The 19,880-nt window shown below is 42.1% G+C and overlaps 2 protein-coding genes across 3 annotated transcripts in view; one reads left to right on the top strand and one right to left on the bottom strand.

Moving 5' to 3' along the window:
- Positions 1-4,454, top strand: part of ttc37 (tetratricopeptide repeat domain 37) — a 36,977-nt gene extending 32,523 nt beyond the window's left edge. For both annotated transcript variants that reach the window (XM_036979437.1, XM_021605314.2), the window contains exons 37-41: positions 1-29; positions 144-296; positions 1,912-2,042; positions 2,486-2,609; positions 3,177-4,454. The exon at positions 1-29 is cut by the window's left edge and continues 136 nt beyond it. In XM_036979437.1, the coding sequence (XP_036835332.1) occupies positions 1-29; positions 144-296; positions 1,912-2,042; positions 2,486-2,609; positions 3,177-3,251 (512 nt within the window). In that variant the 3' untranslated portion in view covers positions 3,252-4,454. The remainder of the gene's footprint in view (positions 30-143; positions 297-1,911; positions 2,043-2,485; positions 2,610-3,176) is intronic.
- Positions 4,455-6,428: 1,974 nt separating this feature from the next.
- On the bottom strand, positions 6,429-9,291 carry gig2p (grass carp reovirus (GCRV)-induced gene 2p). The gene is made up of 2 exons (XM_021605312.2): positions 8,852-9,291; positions 6,429-7,149 (listed from the first exon to the last, which is right to left on the bottom strand). Exon 2 carries the CDS (start codon positions 7,146-7,148, stop codon positions 6,468-6,470), a length of 681 nt encoding a protein of 226 aa, XP_021460987.2. The 5' UTR covers position 7,149; positions 8,852-9,291; the 3' UTR covers positions 6,429-6,467.
- Between the last annotated feature and the right edge of the window lie 10,589 nt (positions 9,292-19,880).

Below are 19,880 nucleotides of genomic sequence, written 5' to 3'. Positions count from 1 at the left end.
CCAATCACACCTCAGTGGCCGCCTGGCACGTGAGTCACACACACTGCTGACTGGGCGGGGTTGAAGCTATTGGCCTGGATGTCTGTAAAGTTGTGTATGTTCGCGTCCTTCTTCCCTCACTTGTCTCTCCCCTCCTCTCTCAGTGGCTGGCGGAGGTGTATCGTACCCAGGGTCTGCTGGTACAGGCAGTAATGGCCTACAGACAAAGCCTGCAACTGGCCTCCCAGCTTGACCTCCACAGTGGGAAAATGGCATGTCTTCTGCGCCTAGCCCTGCTGGCCCTCAGCCCCTGCATGGTGAGTCTCCCTCTGGGACTAGCCCTTCTGGGCATGGTGAGTCTCCCTCTGGGACTAGCCCTTCTGGGCATGGTGAGTCTCCCTCTGGGACTAGCCCTTCTGGGCATGGTGAGTCTCTCTCTGGGACTAGCCCTTCTGGGCATGGTGAGTCTCTCTCTGGGACTAGCCCTTCTGGGCATGGTGAGTCTCTCTCTGGGACTAGCCCTTGTGGGTATGGTGAGTCTCCCTCTGGGACTAGCCCTACTGGGTATGGGGAGTCTCCCTCTGGGACTAGCCCTGCTGGGCACGGGGAGTCTCCCTCTGGGACTAGCCCTGCTGGGCACGGGGAGTCTCCCTCTGGGACTAGCCCTGCTGGGCACGGGGAGTCTCCCTCTGGGACTAGCCCTGCTGGGCACGGGGAGTCTCCCTCTGGGACTAGCCCTGCTGGGCACGGGGATTCTCCCTCTGGGACTAGCCCTGCTGGGCACGGGGAGTCTCCCTCTGGGACTAGCCCTGCTGGGCATGGTGGGGATGATTGATTCAACATATTTAATACTGAACTTAATATAGGATTTTGTTGGAGTTTCTGGAATAACATGGGATGTTAAATGTACAGTTATTTACACAACCATGACAAGTCAAGAATGCAGAGTTTGTTTGTATTTGTATTCCAGTAAATTACACAATGTGAACCCTTTTTCCTAAAAATGTCTGAAATATGGTTAAACCAAGGTAGCCGGTGTATTGAGTCAGTTGCTAACACAAAACACACTCACACGGGCCCATCCCCCCCAAATACAGAGACCAACAACAGAACACAAACAGACGGCATGTTAGTGAGGAATGACACACACACAATGATGGGACAACTGATCAAAGCCAAGTGGAAATGCAAACAGCACCAAGGGTATTCATTGTCCCTTTCAACAGCCCCAGTGTATGTACAGCTCTAAAAGGGGAAGTTTGAGTTATGCATCATAACGTTGTGGTTAGAGCGTTGGACTAGTAACCGGAAGGTTGCGAGTTCAAACCCCTGAGCTGACAAGGTACAAATCTGTCGTTCTGCCCCTGAACAGGCAGTTAACCCACTGTTCCCAGGCCGTCATTGAAAATAAGAATTTGTTCTTAACTGACTTGCCTGGTTAAATAAAGGTGTAAAAAAAAAAAAAAAAAAAAAATTAAAAAAAATAAATAAAAAAAAAAAAAATCAGGCCTGTGAGCATAGCCGTGAGAAGTAGGGGTGCTGATGGTGCTGCAGCACCCCCTGAAAATATATATATTTTTAAAAGGAAACACATGTCCCACTAAAGTAGTTAGTGTATTAGTGGATCAATATAGCAGTCTGTAGGGAAGAAAAAAAATAAACCAAACATCTTCCTGTGGCTATGGCTGTGAGACTTTTTAAGAGGAATAGTGAACCTTGGTGAGAGAGGGGAATGAATGTTTCTCTTCCTGTGGGATGGTAATTATCTGTCTCTACCTGCTGAGCCCAAATTAGATTTCAGACAAAGCCTTGAGTAGCATTAGACAATTCCTTGATTAAACAGTGGAACATTGCATTGTCAAGGGACATTCACCTTCTGCTCACCTCAATGGAGGTATGAAATGTCTTTATTTTTTTTCTTGTGTGTTTCAGTCGAAAGTCCCTGGTGATGAATGGAAGGAGCTGGTTCTGGAGGCGACCACCGAGGCTCTGAAGCTGGGCCCCTCCCCTGTAGCCCTCCTTGTCCAGGCCCTGCTACACTTCGCCACCAAGATGTCCGCCAGGTGGGAACCCCTGCTACTCATCAGAGTGGCTGGCGATGTCCCAATTATCTCCTTTCTCCCAAAGTGTGGACTTATTCACTTCTTTACCAGTAGCTTCCTTTCAAGTTAGGAATCAGGAATATGGTGAAAACTCCCACTAGCCAATGTCTCCACCAAGCCAATGCATTTGGATTTATGGGAAGTAGTGAATGAGTGAACACTTCAGGATAAAGGAGATATTATTGGGATGTACCCATAATCTCCATTTCATATTCTCGCTCCTCGAACCATGACAGCAAATCTTCAATGCATGTGTTCAACAGTACAGTTCATATTACAGACAGCTTATTCTTGTGTGATACAACTTCATAACACATTCACAATAGTAAAAGCCCGTGCACATCCACTGCAAACAACTCTCCTGTCGTCTGAATCGGATTGCTCTGATTGTTGATGTGGTCCAGGGAGACGAGGCGTTTGTTGGAGAGGCTGGTGTACTCCCAAGGTTACCCAGAGACTGTGGCGTGTGTGGCTCGCTGGTACCTCCTACGCCACCTGCATGCCAAAGACGACCTGGAGCTGATGGACGTGAGTACAGAATGAACCAATTACAGACAAAAGATTTCCAAGAAGTATACAAGTATTCATGTGTGATTGTTTTAAAGACTAATGTAACAGTATTTGTGGTGAAAATGAGATGCCATATTTAATACAGGAGAAAGTAGTATATTTACTGTGTATTGATTGCTTGGTCTGTCGAAGCAGGGAGCACAGTTGAGGTCAGGTGTACTGTTTCAATAAGGAGCAGGCCAGCCAGGTGGGATGCACTGAGGTAGCAGCAGTTAGCTAGGGACTTCCAATCAGGTAACAGAAGATCATTAGCCTAATGTCTCAGAGGATGAAGTGATGAGGAGGGTCAGGTGGTCAAAACACTAGCCTCTGAAGATTGTATCTTGAAACGTTTTGAACAGCGCGGCAGTGGTCATATCATGCATAGGGTGTGTTCGTATGCATGAGATGACCTGCTACGCTGTTCAAAGGGTATTCTGCATGTAGGTAGAAGGTAGTGGTACGCAGTGAATACATCCCTTAAAACATGTTCCTGTCACAATGTTTAGTGTTCCTATTCAGCAGTTTTACTTTGTGTGTCTTTAGACCCTGGTGGATGACGCCAAAGCCAGTGGAGACAGCAGACTGCTGGAGTTCCACACACGGCTCGCCTCTTGCTGACTGCCCACTACAGACTGACTGACTACCAGGGGGGGACAGCACAGCTCCATCCACAGCCAGCCACTCACTCTGCAAACAATGCATGACCTGAAGTCAACAATGTATCTCCTTCATTGCCTGACTCTTGTGCTTTCTCTGTCTTTCACAATCGTGTCAAAAGTTTACAGTACTTATGGTATTTGTATGCAATAGATTAGTTTAGGCAATCAGTTCTTACTATGGGATATTGAGATTTGGGAATAACACCAACAGGAGGCACTGAGGGTCAAAACACTAGCCTCTGAAAATGGTATCTTAACTTTTTGAGCAGCGCGGCAGGATGTAGAGGAGTGGTCATATCATGCATAGGTTATGTTGTCGCCTATGTATGATCGTATGCATGAGATGACCACTCCTCTATATCCTGCCATGATGTTCAAAGGGTATTCTTCATGTAGGTAGAAGGGAGGCACGGTAGTGGTAAGCAGTGAACACATTCCTGTCACAATGTTTTACTTCCAGGGTGTAACAGTTTAACTTCAAGTTCTTAGAGGTGCATTCTGTAGCTTTAAGTTAATTTCTCCAGTGGCAACTCACAGTACCACAAACACATTCAGCCAAAAAACAAATGGGTACATTTGGATGCACCCAAACCTACACCTTCAGATTCAGCACTTTTGACCAGAAAAAAATAACTCAATTCCAAAACATATGTATGGTCTCCCTACAGCTTCTGGTGAATGCTCACTTGTTAACCCATATTTAACTGATCACTTACTAAATGCCTTGACTGACACTTGTGATATTGACAGACAAACAAGATAGTGTTTCAATTCTGTAGTTGGCTAATTAAGAATGTAAGCTTTGTTATTGCACTATGCTGTTTATCATGTAGGAAAGTGCCTTCAGAGCATGAGCTATATTAACATATCTGCTTTTGGGTGTCGCCTTAAGACAGAAAGGATGTATCACTTGATAACATGTTTAATTTGCGCTCAAAGCCAACCCACTGGTGCGGAAGGCCACCCTTGATGTATATGCTCTAAGCCTGCCCATGAGTCAGGACTGAAGAGTAAAGATGGTTGAAATCACATCACACGCCACTGGGTCTCAAACTCCTTAGATTCCAGTGTAGTTTGCACTGTGCATACTGAGGAAATTGTGTTTAAAACGAGGCACTTTCTCCGAAACGCATCAGCAATAAATATAATTGGAGGAAATTAAGCTGCTGTCCTGAACCTGCTTTTACAATTGTTGCTTCTTTATTTCACGTGAATGCTGTCACACATTGCCAAATGATATCAAATGATATCATGTAACCACTGCCATAGCTATATGTAAGAACCACAAACCCTATGAGGAAAAAGCATTTTTACTTTGGAGCTCATGTATTTCATATGAAATGGATCAAATCAAACTATTTGCCACATGCGCCGAATACAACAAGTGTAGACTTTACCGTGAAATGCTGACTTACAAACTCTTAACCAACAGTGCAGTTCAAGAAGAAGAAAATATACAAAGTGATACTGCAGGAATAAAAAGCCAATACACAGTACCAGTCAAGTTTGGACACACCTACTCATTCAAATGTTTTTCTTTATTTGTACTATTTTCTACATTGTAGAATAATAGTGAAGACATTAGAACTATGAAATAACATGGAATTATGTAGTAACCAAACAATTGTTAAATCAAAATATATTTTACATTATTCAAAGTAGCCAACCTTTGCCTTGATGACAGCTTTGTGCACTCTTGGCATTCTCTCAACCAGCTTCACCTGGAATGCTTTTCAAACAGTCTAGAAGGAGTTCCCACATATGCTGAGCACTTGTTGGCTGTGTTTCCTTCACTCTGTGGTCCAACTCATCCCAAACCATCTCAATTGGGTTGAGGTCGGGTGATTGTGGAGGCCAGGTCATCTGATGCCATCACTCTCCTTGGTCAAATAGCCCTTGCACAGCCTGGAGGTGTGTTTGGAGTTCATTGTCCTGTTGAAAATCAAATTATAGTCCTAAGCGCAAACTACATGGGATGGTGTATCGCTGCAGAATGCTGTGGTAGCCATGCAGGTTAAGTGTGCCTTAAATTCTAAATAAATCACTGACAGTGTCACCAGCAAAGCACCTCCATGCTTCACAGTGGGAACCACACATGCAGAGATCCGTTCACCTACTCTACGTCTCACAAAGACATGTTGGTTGGAACTAAAAAATCTCAAATTTGGACTCATCAGACCAAAGGACAGAGTTCCACCGGTCTCATGTCCATTGCTCGTGTTTCTTGGCCCAAGCAAGTCTCTTCTTATTATTGATGTCTTTAAGTAGTGGTTTATTTGCAGAAACTCAACCATGAAGGCCTGATTCACACAGTCTGCACAGTTGATGTTGAGATGTCTGTTACTTGAACTCTGTGAAGCATTTATTTGGGCTGCAAGTTCTGAGGCTGGTAACTCGATTGAATTTATCTTCAGTGGCAGAGGTATCTCTGGGTCTTCCTTTCCTGTGGCGGTCCTCATGAGAGCCAGCTTCATCAAAGTGCTTGATGGTTTTTGCGACTGCACTTGAAGAAACTTTCAATGTTCTTGACATTTTCCGGATTGACTGACCAAGTCTTAAAGTAATGATGGACTGTAGTTTCTCTTTGCTTATTTGAGCTGTTCTTGCCATAGTATGGACTTATAGGGGCTATGTTATGTATACAGGGTGGTACACAACTGATTGGCTCAAATGCATTAAGGAAAGGAATTCCACAAATTAACTTTTAACAAGGCACACCTGTTAATTGAAATGCATTCCAGGTGACTACCTCATCAAGCTGGTTAAGAGAATGCCAAGAATGTGCAAAGGGTGGCTACTTTAAAGAATCTCATAAAATAGATTTTGATTTAACACTCTTCACTATTATTCTGCAAAAAATAAAAAACCCTGGAATGAGTAGGTGTGTCCAAACTTTTGACTGGTACTGTACAAGAACATGCTATGTGTCTTCGTTGATCCCCTCTGGCACATCATTGTTCACCAAAACAGCCACATACAACATAAGCCTACATGTGGAGATAAAAGGTTTGTTCAGGAGATACATTCTGGCCACATGATGTACAGCATATATTTTACAGGAGAATAAAATATTAGGTCCCTGAGATACATGTATGCAATAACACACCACCGAAGACTACTAGACCATGACACATCACATCACAGCTACTCCTTGTCTTCTACCCCCCTCCCCGTGTCAGGCACTGGCAGAGCAGGTGTGTTTGGTCATTTGGGTGCAGATGTTCTGTCCGCAACCCCAGCACGGGAGCAGCGTATGTGTGTGATCTGATGTGGTTTTCCTCTTGCACAGGGTACACACACCCCCAGCCACCGCAACCTGCATGTCTCCACCCCTTCCAATCCCAGCCCGCTTCTGTGAAACCAACTGCTTTAGCTCAGCCAGGATGGTGGGGTTGGGCGCCTTGGCGATGCTAGTGACCACGACACGCTGGGGGTCAAACACACAGTCCTCCTCCAGGCCGCTGGGCACGGATTGCATGCCACAGTTGGGGGGAACCCATGCGGTGTCGTACCCTGCTGCGTTCCAGCTCTTTTGCATAGGGTGGTTGTCTTTGTCGATGCGTTTCACGCGACCAGCGTTAACACGCAGCTGCAGCACCACACGGTTGGAGGGGGGGGATTTTAGCGGGTAGCGCTCTGCCTTCTGCTGGTTGCGGCTCACGTACACACCGGGGCCCAACATGCCATCAGGGGACTGGTGGAAGCCATTGGTGATGATGAGCCGAGCAGTCTGGACATTGGTGCCATGGTACATAGTGTAAGAATCCCCCTTTTGAGGCTCCTGCTCTGCCCCCAGTTCCAACACCAGGGATTTGTCATCGTACACCACGTCCCAGCCAAAGAACGTCACCGACATCCTAGAATGGAATTAATTGGATAGTCAAAACAAAATATTCTTCAGGGTGTAAATGGGAGCCAAATAGAACTTCAAATGAATGGAACGGTTTGAAATTATTTGAGTTGGCTGCTAAGTGTAGGCCTACTGCCTGGCATTGGTGTAAAGTGCTTTAAAGTGGCAATATGTAACTTTTTGGGCGACCTGACCAAATTCACACAGAAACGTGAGTTATAGATCTATCATTCTACTTGAAAGCAAGTTTGTTCTATGTGCGTTATTTCAATGCTTCCCATTCTTAAGTTTTGTTTTTGCATCTTTTACTTTCAGTTTAGTACACAACCTTCAAACCGCTGAAAATATAATATTTTTGCTTTTGAAAAATATGATGGTACAATGATTCTCTTAACTATGCTAACTTATTTTGTCACATTAACTGAAATTAGGCAAACTATTACAGCAACCAGGAAATGGCAGAGTGATTTCTGCATAGTGCAACTTTAAGTAAAAATACTTTAAAGTACTACTTAAGTAGTTGTTTGGGGTATTTGTATGTTACTATTTACATTTTTGACAACATTTATTTTTACTCCACTACATTCCTAAAGAAAATAATGTTATTTTTACCCCATACATTTTTGACACCCAAAAGTACTGTTACATTTCAAATGATTCCTTATCAGGCTGAGAAAATGGTCCAATTCACGCACTTATCAAGACAATGTCCTAGTCATCTCTACTGCCTCTGATCTGTCACTCACTAAACACAAATGTTTTGTTTGTAAATTATGACTGAGTGTTGGAGTGTGCCCCTGGCTACCCATACATTTTTAAAACAAGTAAATAGTGCCGTCTGGATTTTTTAATATAAGGAATGCGAAATTATTTCTATGTTTACTTTTACTTTTGATAATTAGATATATTTGAGCAATTACTTTTACTTTTACTTTTGATACTTAAGTATATTTAAAACCAAATACTTTTAGACATTTAATCAAGTAGTATTTCACTGGGTGACTTTTACTTTTACTTGAGTCCTTTTCTATTAGTGTCAATATGTAACTTTTTGGGCAACCAACCACATACAAATGTGAGTCATAGATCTATAATGTTACTTGAAAACAAGTCTAAAGTGGTCCCTCTGTTATTTCTATGCTTTCCGTTCTTAAGTTTCATTTTTGAGTCTTTGTCTTTCGGGTTTTGTACACCAGCTTCAAACAGCTGAAACAGCAATATTTTTGGTTATGGAAAATATATTTCACAGCGGTTTGGATGGTACAATGATTATCTACACTATACTAGCTTATTTTGTCACATAAACTGACATTAGGCAAACTAGAGTTTTAGCAACCAGGAAATGGCGGAGAGAATTCCGCATAGTGCAACTGTAAGGTATCTTTACTGTTACTCAAGTATGACAATTTGTTATTTTTTCCACCACTGCATCCTGATCTCATCATCCCTGTCTATCCCTACAGTGGACCCTAACAGATATAGCCTACTGTAGCCTACATTTAAATTACGCTAGAATGTCATATTTATAGTCATATTTCATTTATGTCTTGTACATTATACACAGCTGCTAAAACATGCAACTGTATGGACCACAGACAATGGCATAACCATAACAGACAGAAATAAAATAAATATTAGTTTAGTTTCAGCCAAGTCCTATCAAAAAGGTTTCCAAATTAGTATTACATGTATATTAGTGTTTTTCTTACCTGTACAGCAATGCGTCGCCGAAGTTCGATCTGAGCAATTATACTTTCGCTTTCTGTACAACTAAATTGAAAGTAGCCTAAACTAATGAAATGGCACTACGTTCTGAAAACGGGAACGTGTCGCAATAATAGAGCTAGACGCCGTACAGACCATATAATTGGGCCTATATCTTAGAACTCGTAATGCATATGATTCCCATAGAGAATTCCTCTAGAATTAATTATTGCAACAGTTGCAAGCTCAACTCGGCAACTAACAACTTGGAGGACACTTTTGGGCTGCGTATCAATAGTGAAACTATTTCCTCCCCTCCTCACCTTAATATAAGGTTATATCAAATTGTGAATAAGGTGCTGGGGTATAATACAGCAAATTCAGGGGTAGCCCTGACACAAACCCGGTCCAGCGACTGTCAAGCCAACACCTTAACCATTTATGCCAAGAGGTCCAAGCCTCTTGACATGTTGGGTTAAAGTTGCTACATTACCATTACCCCCTTCCTTTGGGAGAGCTTGTCTCCATGCTTCTCTATACCAAGTCCCTCACATGTACACAGCTCTCCGATTGCTCCACCCACCATCCCACTTCTGACACCAATGGAGCGAATTCAAGGGGTAGCACCAACCGTGACTTTAACCACCCTGGTCCAGCGACTATCAAGTCAGCAACTTAACTGTTACACCAAAAGGTCCAAACCTCTTGACAAAGTCGCTAAAGATATTCTGGATAGGGAGAGTCAGTCCCTGCAACATGACATACAGCCTTCATAGACTTCCCCACAGGCTATGCTGGCTGCTGCTGTGTAGAACATTAAGAACCTCGTCAATTATGCCATGTCCTCCCCCCTACTTCCCCCTTCCCTCCTCCAAAGACAGCGTGAAGAATTGAAGGGTCTGAAGAGCTAGCTTCACAGCTGTATAAAGCTGAGACTGGGGTGTGATTCATGACTGGGTTTTTTGTTTCCCATTGGTTCTAGGAATGAAGCCATAAGTTTCCTGGCCGTTAAAACGAAACTTTTTTAGACATTCTGAGAATAGAAGTGAAAATTTCACCTTTTCCGGGAACTATACCTTTTAGGTTGCAGTTAGGTTTGCAAATGTTTTTCTATGGTTCCCATAAAGTAATTATTTTGGTTTTATTAACGTTCTGAGAACAGAAATTATAGGTTATATGAAGGTAATTAAATAACGTTCTGAGAACATGTTTCAATAATTCTGCTAGCTTAGGTTAACTGTTTTGAACTCCAAGCACAGATAGAACACATGGAATTTAATTTGCTTAGGTATTAATCATGCAAACACATGTATTTTTTATTGTGGCATGGCGTCAATGAGATTCAAACCATGGATCTTCTGCGCTCTATCCATGTAATTAGTCCACTGTCCACCAGGATGGCCTTGTTTTTTTTTTTACTCATACAAAGCTGTTCATTTTAGTCTATTCAAACAGACCCCATTTCAAAGGAAACAAGCACTCATTAAGATCATGTGTGGCCAAGTAGTGGGTGGGGCCAACACACCTGAACACAGTTAACAAGATAGAGGACAGAGGGAGTTTTGTTGTGCTGAGAACATTATGTATATGTTTTTAAATAGCATTCTTAGAACGTTACAAATGTTTTATTGTGTTTTTTTTATGGAAAGTTTACTTAATGTGCTGAGAACATGACAAATAAAACCATGAGGAAACCTGCAGAAAATGTTATTCTGAAGTAATGGAATTCCCACAGAAGAATGTTTCTTCACGTAAAAAAATTGAGAACATTGCTTTAAATAGAACCATGAGGAAAACTGTAAAAAACATAATGCTGAACTACTGAAATTCCCACAGAAGTACATTGTTTCTTAATGTTCTCTGAACAATGTGAGAACATTACTGTAAATAGAACTATGAGGAAACCTGTAGGAAACATTATAGGAAGATTGTATGCAAAATAACCATGAGACAATCACGTTCTCACCAAGCTCTAAGAAACATATATGGTTTTCAGAATGTTATGTGCCAGCTGGTTAGAGCAAGTGCCAGCTCCTTGAAGCAATGGGCTAGAAATCGACATCAAGAAATTGGCATGAGGACCAAACCCAGGCAGAGGTTAATATTTTTTATGGGATTTATAGTAAAGAAATGTATTTTACTGTAATGTACTTTCATCCAAAATAATTCCAGCACCTGAACAGTGCACTGTGCACCCGCCAACTTTCCTTCAATTAGCAAGTGGCTGAAACACTCACTGGAGAAAGCATCCGGGCGAGCGAAACAGCGCCCCTCTGTCTTACTATATGTAGCCCATGTATCTGATGCCGTCTGGCCAAAAAAGAGTATGACATGCCATAATAAAACCACCTGTGGGCCGCCAGTTGGGGATCCCTGCCCGAGAGTCTTTTGACCCACAGCTGGGTTTCTACTAAGCTAAGATATGGAATTGTTTTAAGATTGTTATACAAGGACCATTTTGCTATTTGATTTTGCATTTAAGACCCCTGTAGTTAAGAAAATATCTATAATTATTTGATGAAATATTGAATTTGTCCTTACTGCTATTAGCCCATAGAAACGCATTGATTAACAGATTCATACATGGTAAAACAGATAGTCAAAAATGTAATAAAAAGTAAGTATGTTTAGAAGTGTATGTCCTATATCTTAAAGATGTAAGAATTGTAACAAATATTCACAACCAGTATACCATTGAAATGTATTTTCCAGACCAGTATTGGGTTACCTTTAGACGAGTCCCATTGACAATTGTGGAGGGGTCATATTAGTGTGTATTCCAAACTGTTCGGACAATACATACACTACCATTCAAAAGTTTGGGTTGACTTAGAAATGTCCTTGCTTTTGAAAGAAAAGCTATTTTTTTGTCCATTAAAATAGCAAAACACCAGTCTCAACATCAACAGTGAAGAGGTGACTCCGGGATGCTGGACTTCTCGGCAGAGTTGCAAAGAAAAAGCCATATCTCAGACTAACCAATAAAAATAAAATATTAAGATGGGCAAAAGAACACAGACACTGGACAGAGGAACTCTGCCTAGAAGGCCAGCATCCTGGAGTCGCCTCTTCATTGTTGACGTTGAGGCTGGTGTTTTGCGGGTACTATTTAATGAAGCTGCCAGTTGAGGACTTGTGAGGCGTCTGTTTCTCAAACGAGACGCTCTAACGTACTTGTCCTCTTACTCAGTTGTGCACCGGGGCCTCCCACTCCTCTTTCTATTCTGGTTAGAGCCAGTTTGTGCTGTTTTGTGAAGGGAGTAGTACACAGCGTTGTACGAGATATTCAAGTCTCTTGGCAATTTCTCACTTGGAATAGCCTTCATTTCTAAGAACAAGAATAGGCGGACAAGTTTCAGAAGAAAGTTCTTTGTTTCTGGACATTTTGAGCCTGTAATCGAACCCACAAATGCTGATGCTCCAGATACTCAACAAGTCTAAAGAAGGCCAGTTTTATTGCTTCCTTAATCAGCACAAGTTTTCAGCTGTGCTAACATAATTGCAAAAGGGTTTTCTAATGATCAATTATCCTTTTAAAATGATCAACTTGGATTAGCTAACACAACGTGCCATTGGAACACAGGAGTGATGGTTACTGATAATGGGTCTCTGTACGCCTATGTAGATATTCCATTAAAATATCAGCCTTTTCCAGCTACAATAGTCGTTTCCAACATTGAGAATGTCTGCACTGTATTTCTGATCAATTTGATGTTATTTTAATGGACAAAAAAATATGCTTTTCTTTCAAAAGCAAGGACATTTCTAGGTGACCCCAAACTTTTGAACGGTAGTGTATGTTTTTCTGAGAAGAACAATTTTCTCCTGGTCTGACAAACACAGCAGTAGCTCAGCCACCTTCCACCGCAGATGCGGAAGGCCGACATCGGCAGAGGCGGTGGATTGAGACGCAACACATGCAACACAAAACACCAGATATTTTTTATCTTAAACAGATGGATTTTGATGGGGATTAATTTTTTTAGTTCATATGCATCGAGGGAGCATGGGCGGGGGCCTCAAGCAGAGATGTATTTATTAAATAATTATGCTCAGCTCATGAGGCCCCTTGATGTTGTGAGCAGTAGCAGTGTGTGGATAAAATCACTGGGGAAGCCGAGCCAAGCCAGAAAAATAGCCTTATTATAACCTATCTTGTGATAATTGCGTTGTTTGCCCTATACCACATTTTTCCTCCTGCGTGACTGTTGTCTTTTTGCTGTCTCTGCCTTATTTTATATCACGGTGGCGCATGTCCACGGTGGCGCATACTCTTTTGGTCCAGACAGCATCAGATACATGGGCTACACATACTGAAACAGAGGGGTGCTGTTTCCCTCTCTCTGATGATTTATCTGGTGAGATTCTTATGAAAACACAGAGAGACGAAAGATAAATGTTATTTTTTTATTGGTCAAATATTTGGAGAAGCCTGTGTTCCCTTGTCATCCATAACTACACACCACTGGATGTTAGGCCTGAGGCAGTTGCCTTTTCTGCCTCATGGTAAGTCTGCCAGAGCCTACCATCAGCCTCCAACAACTCTGTGCTTGAAGGCTCTATGGAAGGGCCTGTTACATCTTCATTTGTTAATTAAGGTTCTGGGTGTCAAGGATTTTCAGCATTTCATGAGTGTGTTTTTCTAGCAGGCCCTGCACTTGGATGGGAGGAGGCACTCCAAGTGGGCTCTCTTGGGTAATTATTCCAGTGACCATCTCAGTAACAGCCTTTCACACACACTGTTTTATTGGTCTGCATGCCAGGACTTCATTCAGCTGCACTCAGATACTCAGAGCCTCCTCAACAGAAATTATTTGCCAGGCTTTGTCCACTGGAGAGGAGAGAGACAGCCACCTGTCCTCTGCATTCACACAAACCCAAAGGTTGGTTGCAGAGCAAAGTCCCCCAAAAAACGGGATCAGTGAAAGTTAGCTTCCCACAAAGGCTTTCTGTGAGTAGTGGCACAATATTCTCAATGACTCAATATAGCTGCCTCAACAGTGCAATGTTATGTCTTAACCCATAGCTTCTCAAATACAGAATGCCTCAATGGTGCAATGTTATGTCTTAATTAACCCATAGCTTCTCAAATACAGAATGCCTCAATGGTGCAATGTTATGTCTTAACCCATAGCTTCTCAAATAACCCATAGCTGCCTCATTACTCTCATTGAGTGTTTCCTCTAGACAAAGAGGCAATGAGGAAGCCTCTAGGGTGTGTGTGTTTGTATATATCTGTGTCTGTCTGTGTGCGTGCGTGTGAGTGAGTGGTTTGAAGGGGCTGGTCTGTGCAACAGGACGTGCTCAAGTTACAAATGATCCTCACCCTGGAAGTATTTTTCTAAGTCTCTACCTCATTCATGACCTGTTACCAGAGCCAGGCCATGGCGGAATAGACACAGATGGATTACCTGCTTGGGCCTGATCAAATATTTTTATTTGACTGACAGTGAAATGCTTACTTACGGGCCCTTCCCAACAAAAATAATAAAATAGAAGGTTAACACGAGGAACAACGATAGTCAAGTTATGTACAATAAATACACAGAGAGTAACGATAACTTGGCTATATACACGGGGTACCAGTACCGAGTCAATGTGCAGTAGTATGAGATAAATAAAGGAAAGATATTTACATATGGGTAGGGGTAAAGTGACAAGATCTTAGTGTTTCCATTGTAAAAATAACAAGAGGGCTTAAACATAAAATAATGGTCTTGCCTATTCACTCATAATGGCTTACATTTACCATTTCCCAAGGAGAGAGCTACTGAATATATTGTATTGCTTGGACCAAGCCTCCTTGATGTAGGGGCTTTGACCTAGTGCCTTGATGGAGTTACCAACAGGTCAGTGTTTTAGGTGGAATACAGTGTGTATTACTGTTATATTCTGTTGCGTAGAAAACAGCATTATACTATTTGTAATTCTTCATCTGTGAACTATAGCGGTACCATTCATTCATGGTTTAGGTTACAGTCTTGAGTAGTGTAGAAAAAAAAGAAACGCACACCTATTTAGGCGAGGTGCTGGCTAGCGGAGTAGAAAACTTGAAAATAAAAGAGAGCCGCACACTCTAGGAGCTCAGATGCAACAATTTAATTACCAACGTTTTCGACAGCCAAGCTGTCTTCATCGGGGTATACAGTCTTGAGTAGGGCATCTATCAGAATAGCTCAGTCCCTCTCACTGAGTTTCAGCTGCTGCTGAGACAGACAGAAACCACAGAGGCATTAAATGAAATAACCTTCAGACAAAGCTCATACACCACAACGTAGTCCCCCTCACACTGTGGAGCCAGAGGATGTTACCTTCATCTGCCGATAAACAGCATGACTCAGTTGTTTCTCTAAAGGATTGTAAAGGTTAGTGTCCGTGTTGTGTGTGTTAAGAGGAGTTACTGTAAGAGCACTAGACAAGGCCTGCTGGGCCTCCAGGAGCTGTGATGTGGCTGTGCAGGTCAGCTGTTTCTCTGGCCCTGGGCCTGCTCCATACACACACAAACACACACAAACACAAAGGATGAAAACATATTCAGCAACACTTTTGAGGCAAATTAGAGTCCAGACAGACAACTGCGACTTCAAACCCGGCCCCTGCGTGACTTGTACATGTTGTTTGTGCTGTGTGCTCTGTATGGTGACCTGCATGTGTGCATGATTAGAATGGCATAATGTGTCAAGTCGCCTGTGACCTCATGCTTTTTTTGAGTCAGTGTTGTTGTGGTTTTGTTCTCTTGCCTTTGCTGTTGGCGACCCACTTTCCTCCAGTTTTCAATCATTTTTATGGCCGTTCTGGACCACTCCTCTAGAGTTAATGTGCCGCAATACCAGTGATTTTCCGCCCGGCTCTACTGCCCAGAGAGTAGGGCATGCAGGGACTAGTCTGGAAAACCTGAACCTAGACAAAACAGTGACTAGGGTCTGGTTCCAATGATGTAATTGCTCTGTGCCAAAAGAGTTTGTCACTGACTACATCACTACTTAATTTTCCAAAAAAAGCACAATTTGTGCACAAATTTCTTTACATCATGGTTTGTGAGCATCTTATCTTTTGTCAAGATAATCCATCCCCTTGACAGTTGTGATATCAAGAAGCTGATTAAACAGCATGGAATGAGACCGGAAAGACAGCTGTCTTTACCATTACAATATAGTGCACTCCCACCTGGGGCCCATATATAAACGTTGCATATGCACAAAATAGGCCCCAAAACATCCGTGCTCCAGTTTTCAAGCAACACTACGTTCGATAAATCCAATGTATGCAACACACACACAACGCACTGCAACTGCCTCTGCAACACAATGCTGCAAGGCAAACGCAGCGTGCCACTGGAAATGAATGTACTTCTAGTGTACCAAAATGTAAACTGTCGGTGTGATCGAGGCATCACACCAACAGTGTTATTGCAATTTGGTCCACCAAAAGTACATTCATTTCCAATGGAACGCTGCGTTTGCCTTGCAGCATTGTGTTGCAGAGGCAGTTGCAGTGCGTTGTGTGTGTGTTGTTTACATTGGATTTATCGAACTGTATGCATCAAACTGTGTGCGTAGACGGCTAGACAGAAATGGTAGGATAAGGTGAATGTTGAACACATCCAGATGATGCTGCGTACCATTTAGCTCTATGACACTGTAGGTGTGTCCGGGCGTTAGTATTACATTTACACAATGGTTATAGATGAGGCCCCTGGCCTGACTATCTCTGGCAACCATGCAGAAAGTTTCATGGAGTCAACAATTAGCCCGTGTCAGCTAACATTTTTTAGATTGCTAAATCTACCCAGCTGTCTAATCATGTAGTAATCATGGTCAAATTGATTTTGTTAGTCACTCTCACTCAGATATCATGTTAAAAATGGCTAACATTTCTCTCCACCCTATGGCAAAATGTGTAGAATTGCATGAAATGAGTTATACAATTTCAACATTTTCTCTCCTCCCCATGGATAATGTGTAGAATTGCATGAATCTTGCTTATAACGGAAACATTATTTCTACGCCCTGAGGCAAAATGTGTAGAAATGCAGGAAAATAGCTAACACTAAAAATATTTCTGTCCACTTTAAAGAAAGAGAAGAATTCCGCTTAAGGCCCCCAAAAGGCTAGGGACAATCATAATGAGTTCATATTTTTTGTCAAAGTTGCCCATCCATGGTTTAGACAGATTAGAATGTTATACAAGCAAGGCAATTATAGTTGCCTAAATAAGTACACAGTTCATAAGAATAACCCAAATGTGTTTTCACCATGCATGAGATAATAATCAGCAATGCGGGGGAAAATACTCCACTAGGGATATGCAAATTCATTGAATTGTTCACATAAATCTTTATGACCACAAGGCACCTTTTGAACATTGATGTAAAGCTCTACCTTGAATGAACTCACACTAGCAGCTTCTTTTCAGATCCCCGTAGTGTGTGCTGTATAGCTCTATGGTTATTTGATTGATATTGTCAAGCACTTTTAACAACACAAACAGTGCTTTAGCTAAATGTATTGTGTCATCACCTAGCTTTCCCACTGTGCTGGTTATGAAGCACTTTGTGGAGAGCAGCGATGAGAGGTTTAAGGATACTTTTTACATTTTAAGAATTTTTTAGGAAATGTGTGTCATAATGGCTATATTGCAATCAACAGTCATTATTCATCTATTTGAAATACATATATTTCTCAAATTTTCTTCCGACATATGGTGTCACTTCTTTGCAGTGGTCATCCCTCAACCGACATCAGTGCAAGTGGATTTGTTGTGCTCTCTGACATAATACAATGATATTTCTCTGTCATAACGTATATGATAACTCCTTTTCTCACCCCACTGATCTTACATTGTTGTTTACCTAGTACTCACTCTAAGTTGTATTTGTTTACAAGAACAGCAGATAGGCCTATCCCACCTCATGTAGGCTATTGCTAGAGATCGTCATGCCTCACGACTATCCATTTACATTAACAATCACTCGTTGAACAATTAAAATGGGTCAAGCTGCACTCACTCCACATCACACGGCTGCGCCCTTGCAGATACACGTCAAGCTGCACTCACTCCACATCACACGGCTGCGCCCTTGCAGATACACGTCAAGCTGCACTCACTCCACATCACACGGCTGCGCCCTTGCAGATACACGTCAAGCTGCACTCACTCCACATCACACGGCTGCGCCCTTGCAGATACACGTCAAGCTGCACTCACTCCACATCACACGGCTGTGCCCTTGCAGATACACTCAGGGAATATTGAGCATGACAGTATGCCAGTTTGATGAACTTTATCACCTCTTATCACCTCTCTTGTTCCATGTAAAGGAGTCAATTCCTGGTTCTGGCCAATTGCTTCTCTTGCTCTCTCTTACACATATACCAATTAGGTGATCATTTATAGTTTTAATTTCAGATAGCGTCATGTCAAATATTTTGTCAAAATAAAAAACCCATTGGTATTGAACTAATTTTGCAATGTCCCCTGTGTTCATAAGGGCATTATTTCATTTTTATCTGTTGGAGCTATCTATTTCATACACACAACTCTGTTATTACGCCAGTTCTTCATCTGAGCAGCACGATTGGCAACCATTCCAGAACTCATTGATGTTTATTGAATGTCATAAACATGTCTGCTTACTTCTGAGGAATAAGTCATAAGCTCTGAATGAGATTCAGTGAGGCTTTGCTCAGTGCAGTATAATCAAATCAGCCTGATCCGGTGGAGCGAGAGAGAGAGAGAGAGATAGACTCACGTAGAGAGACACTTAACACTCTTTTGTCTCTGACCTCACTCTCCTATACGACCCACTCTTATGTTGCTACCACTTCAGATGATTGATCAAGGCCTGTGTCACGGTCGTCAAATGAAGTAGACCAAAGCGCAGCGTGTTCAGCGTACATATTCCTTTTTATTAGGATGACGAAAACAATAAACAATAAACAATACAAAAACAACCGTGAAGCTTAAGGGCTATGTGCCACAAACAAAGTTAACTTCCCACACAAAAAGGAGGGAAAAGGGCTACCTAAGTATGGTTCCCAATCAGAGACAACGATAGACAGCTATCCCTGATTGAGAACCATACCCGGCCAAAACACAGAAATACAACAACATAGAAAATAGAACATAGAGTGCCCACCCAAATCACACCCTGACCAAACCCAAAATAGAGACATAAAACACATTGAACTGATGTACTGTAAACATCATACTTTCAAAATCTTAGCTAGCAAGCTAGACAAGCAGTCATCATCCTGAATCATGTTGACAGTCTACAGGCAAATCCTTTTCAATCCTTTTCCTATGAAGATAAATTATAGATAAACGTATCAGTGCTCATCGGCCATTGGACATAAACATTACACAACAATTTAGCAAATTCAACAATGAGAGGTTTGGAAGGAATCATTATGATATTTACATGATCAGTCCAATCAAAGATACTGTAGATAAAATGATGTCAAATCACGTTATATCTGTGGCCAATGACCTTGAGCCTTCAAGCGTTGCAAAGCAACCACTAGCCTGCTATTCAGTGACGTGGGTGTGTTGTCTAAGGGTCTCTTTTCCTAGCTTAAAAGGAAAAACAATCACATGCCATGGGCCAGAAAGGTTGAATACATTGGCCATGCTGTCAATCCAGCATGACTTCTGCCGTGTTCAAAACAACTAGAAACTTGGAACTGGGAAATCTCCGACTTCAGTGAGTTCAAGACAACTGGGAACTCTGGGAAATTTGTTTTGAATGGTCATCCAACTTGGAATTCCAAGTCGGGAACTCAGCCCTCTTCGACCTGAAGATCACTGACATCATGATTCAACCTTGTTTTTTTCCCAGAGTTCTCAGCTGTCTTGAAAGCACCATAAATCTAGAGAATGCGAGACTTCGATGACAAAGTTTGATGACAAAATGTGACCACAATAGGGACCGCTGCGCCACGTTCCTGTTCAAGTGACCACAGCACAACAAGGTGAGTCCAAAAATGTCTTTATGTAATATAATATGCCAGGGAGATAGGTATACTGTAGCTAAAA

The sequence above is a fragment of the Oncorhynchus mykiss genome, chromosome 6 (genome assembly GCF_013265735.2).
Source record: "Oncorhynchus mykiss isolate Arlee chromosome 6, USDA_OmykA_1.1, whole genome shotgun sequence".
NCBI lineage: Eukaryota > Metazoa > Chordata > Actinopteri > Salmoniformes > Salmonidae > Oncorhynchus > Oncorhynchus mykiss.
This window is presented reverse-complemented; position numbering and strand designations above follow the sequence as displayed.

Bases quoted from the DNA above. Each gene is read 5' to 3' on its own strand.
- gig2p (XM_021605312.2), bottom strand. From the start codon at position 7,148: ATGTCGGTGACGTTCTTTGGCTGGGACGTGGTGTACGATGACAAATCC.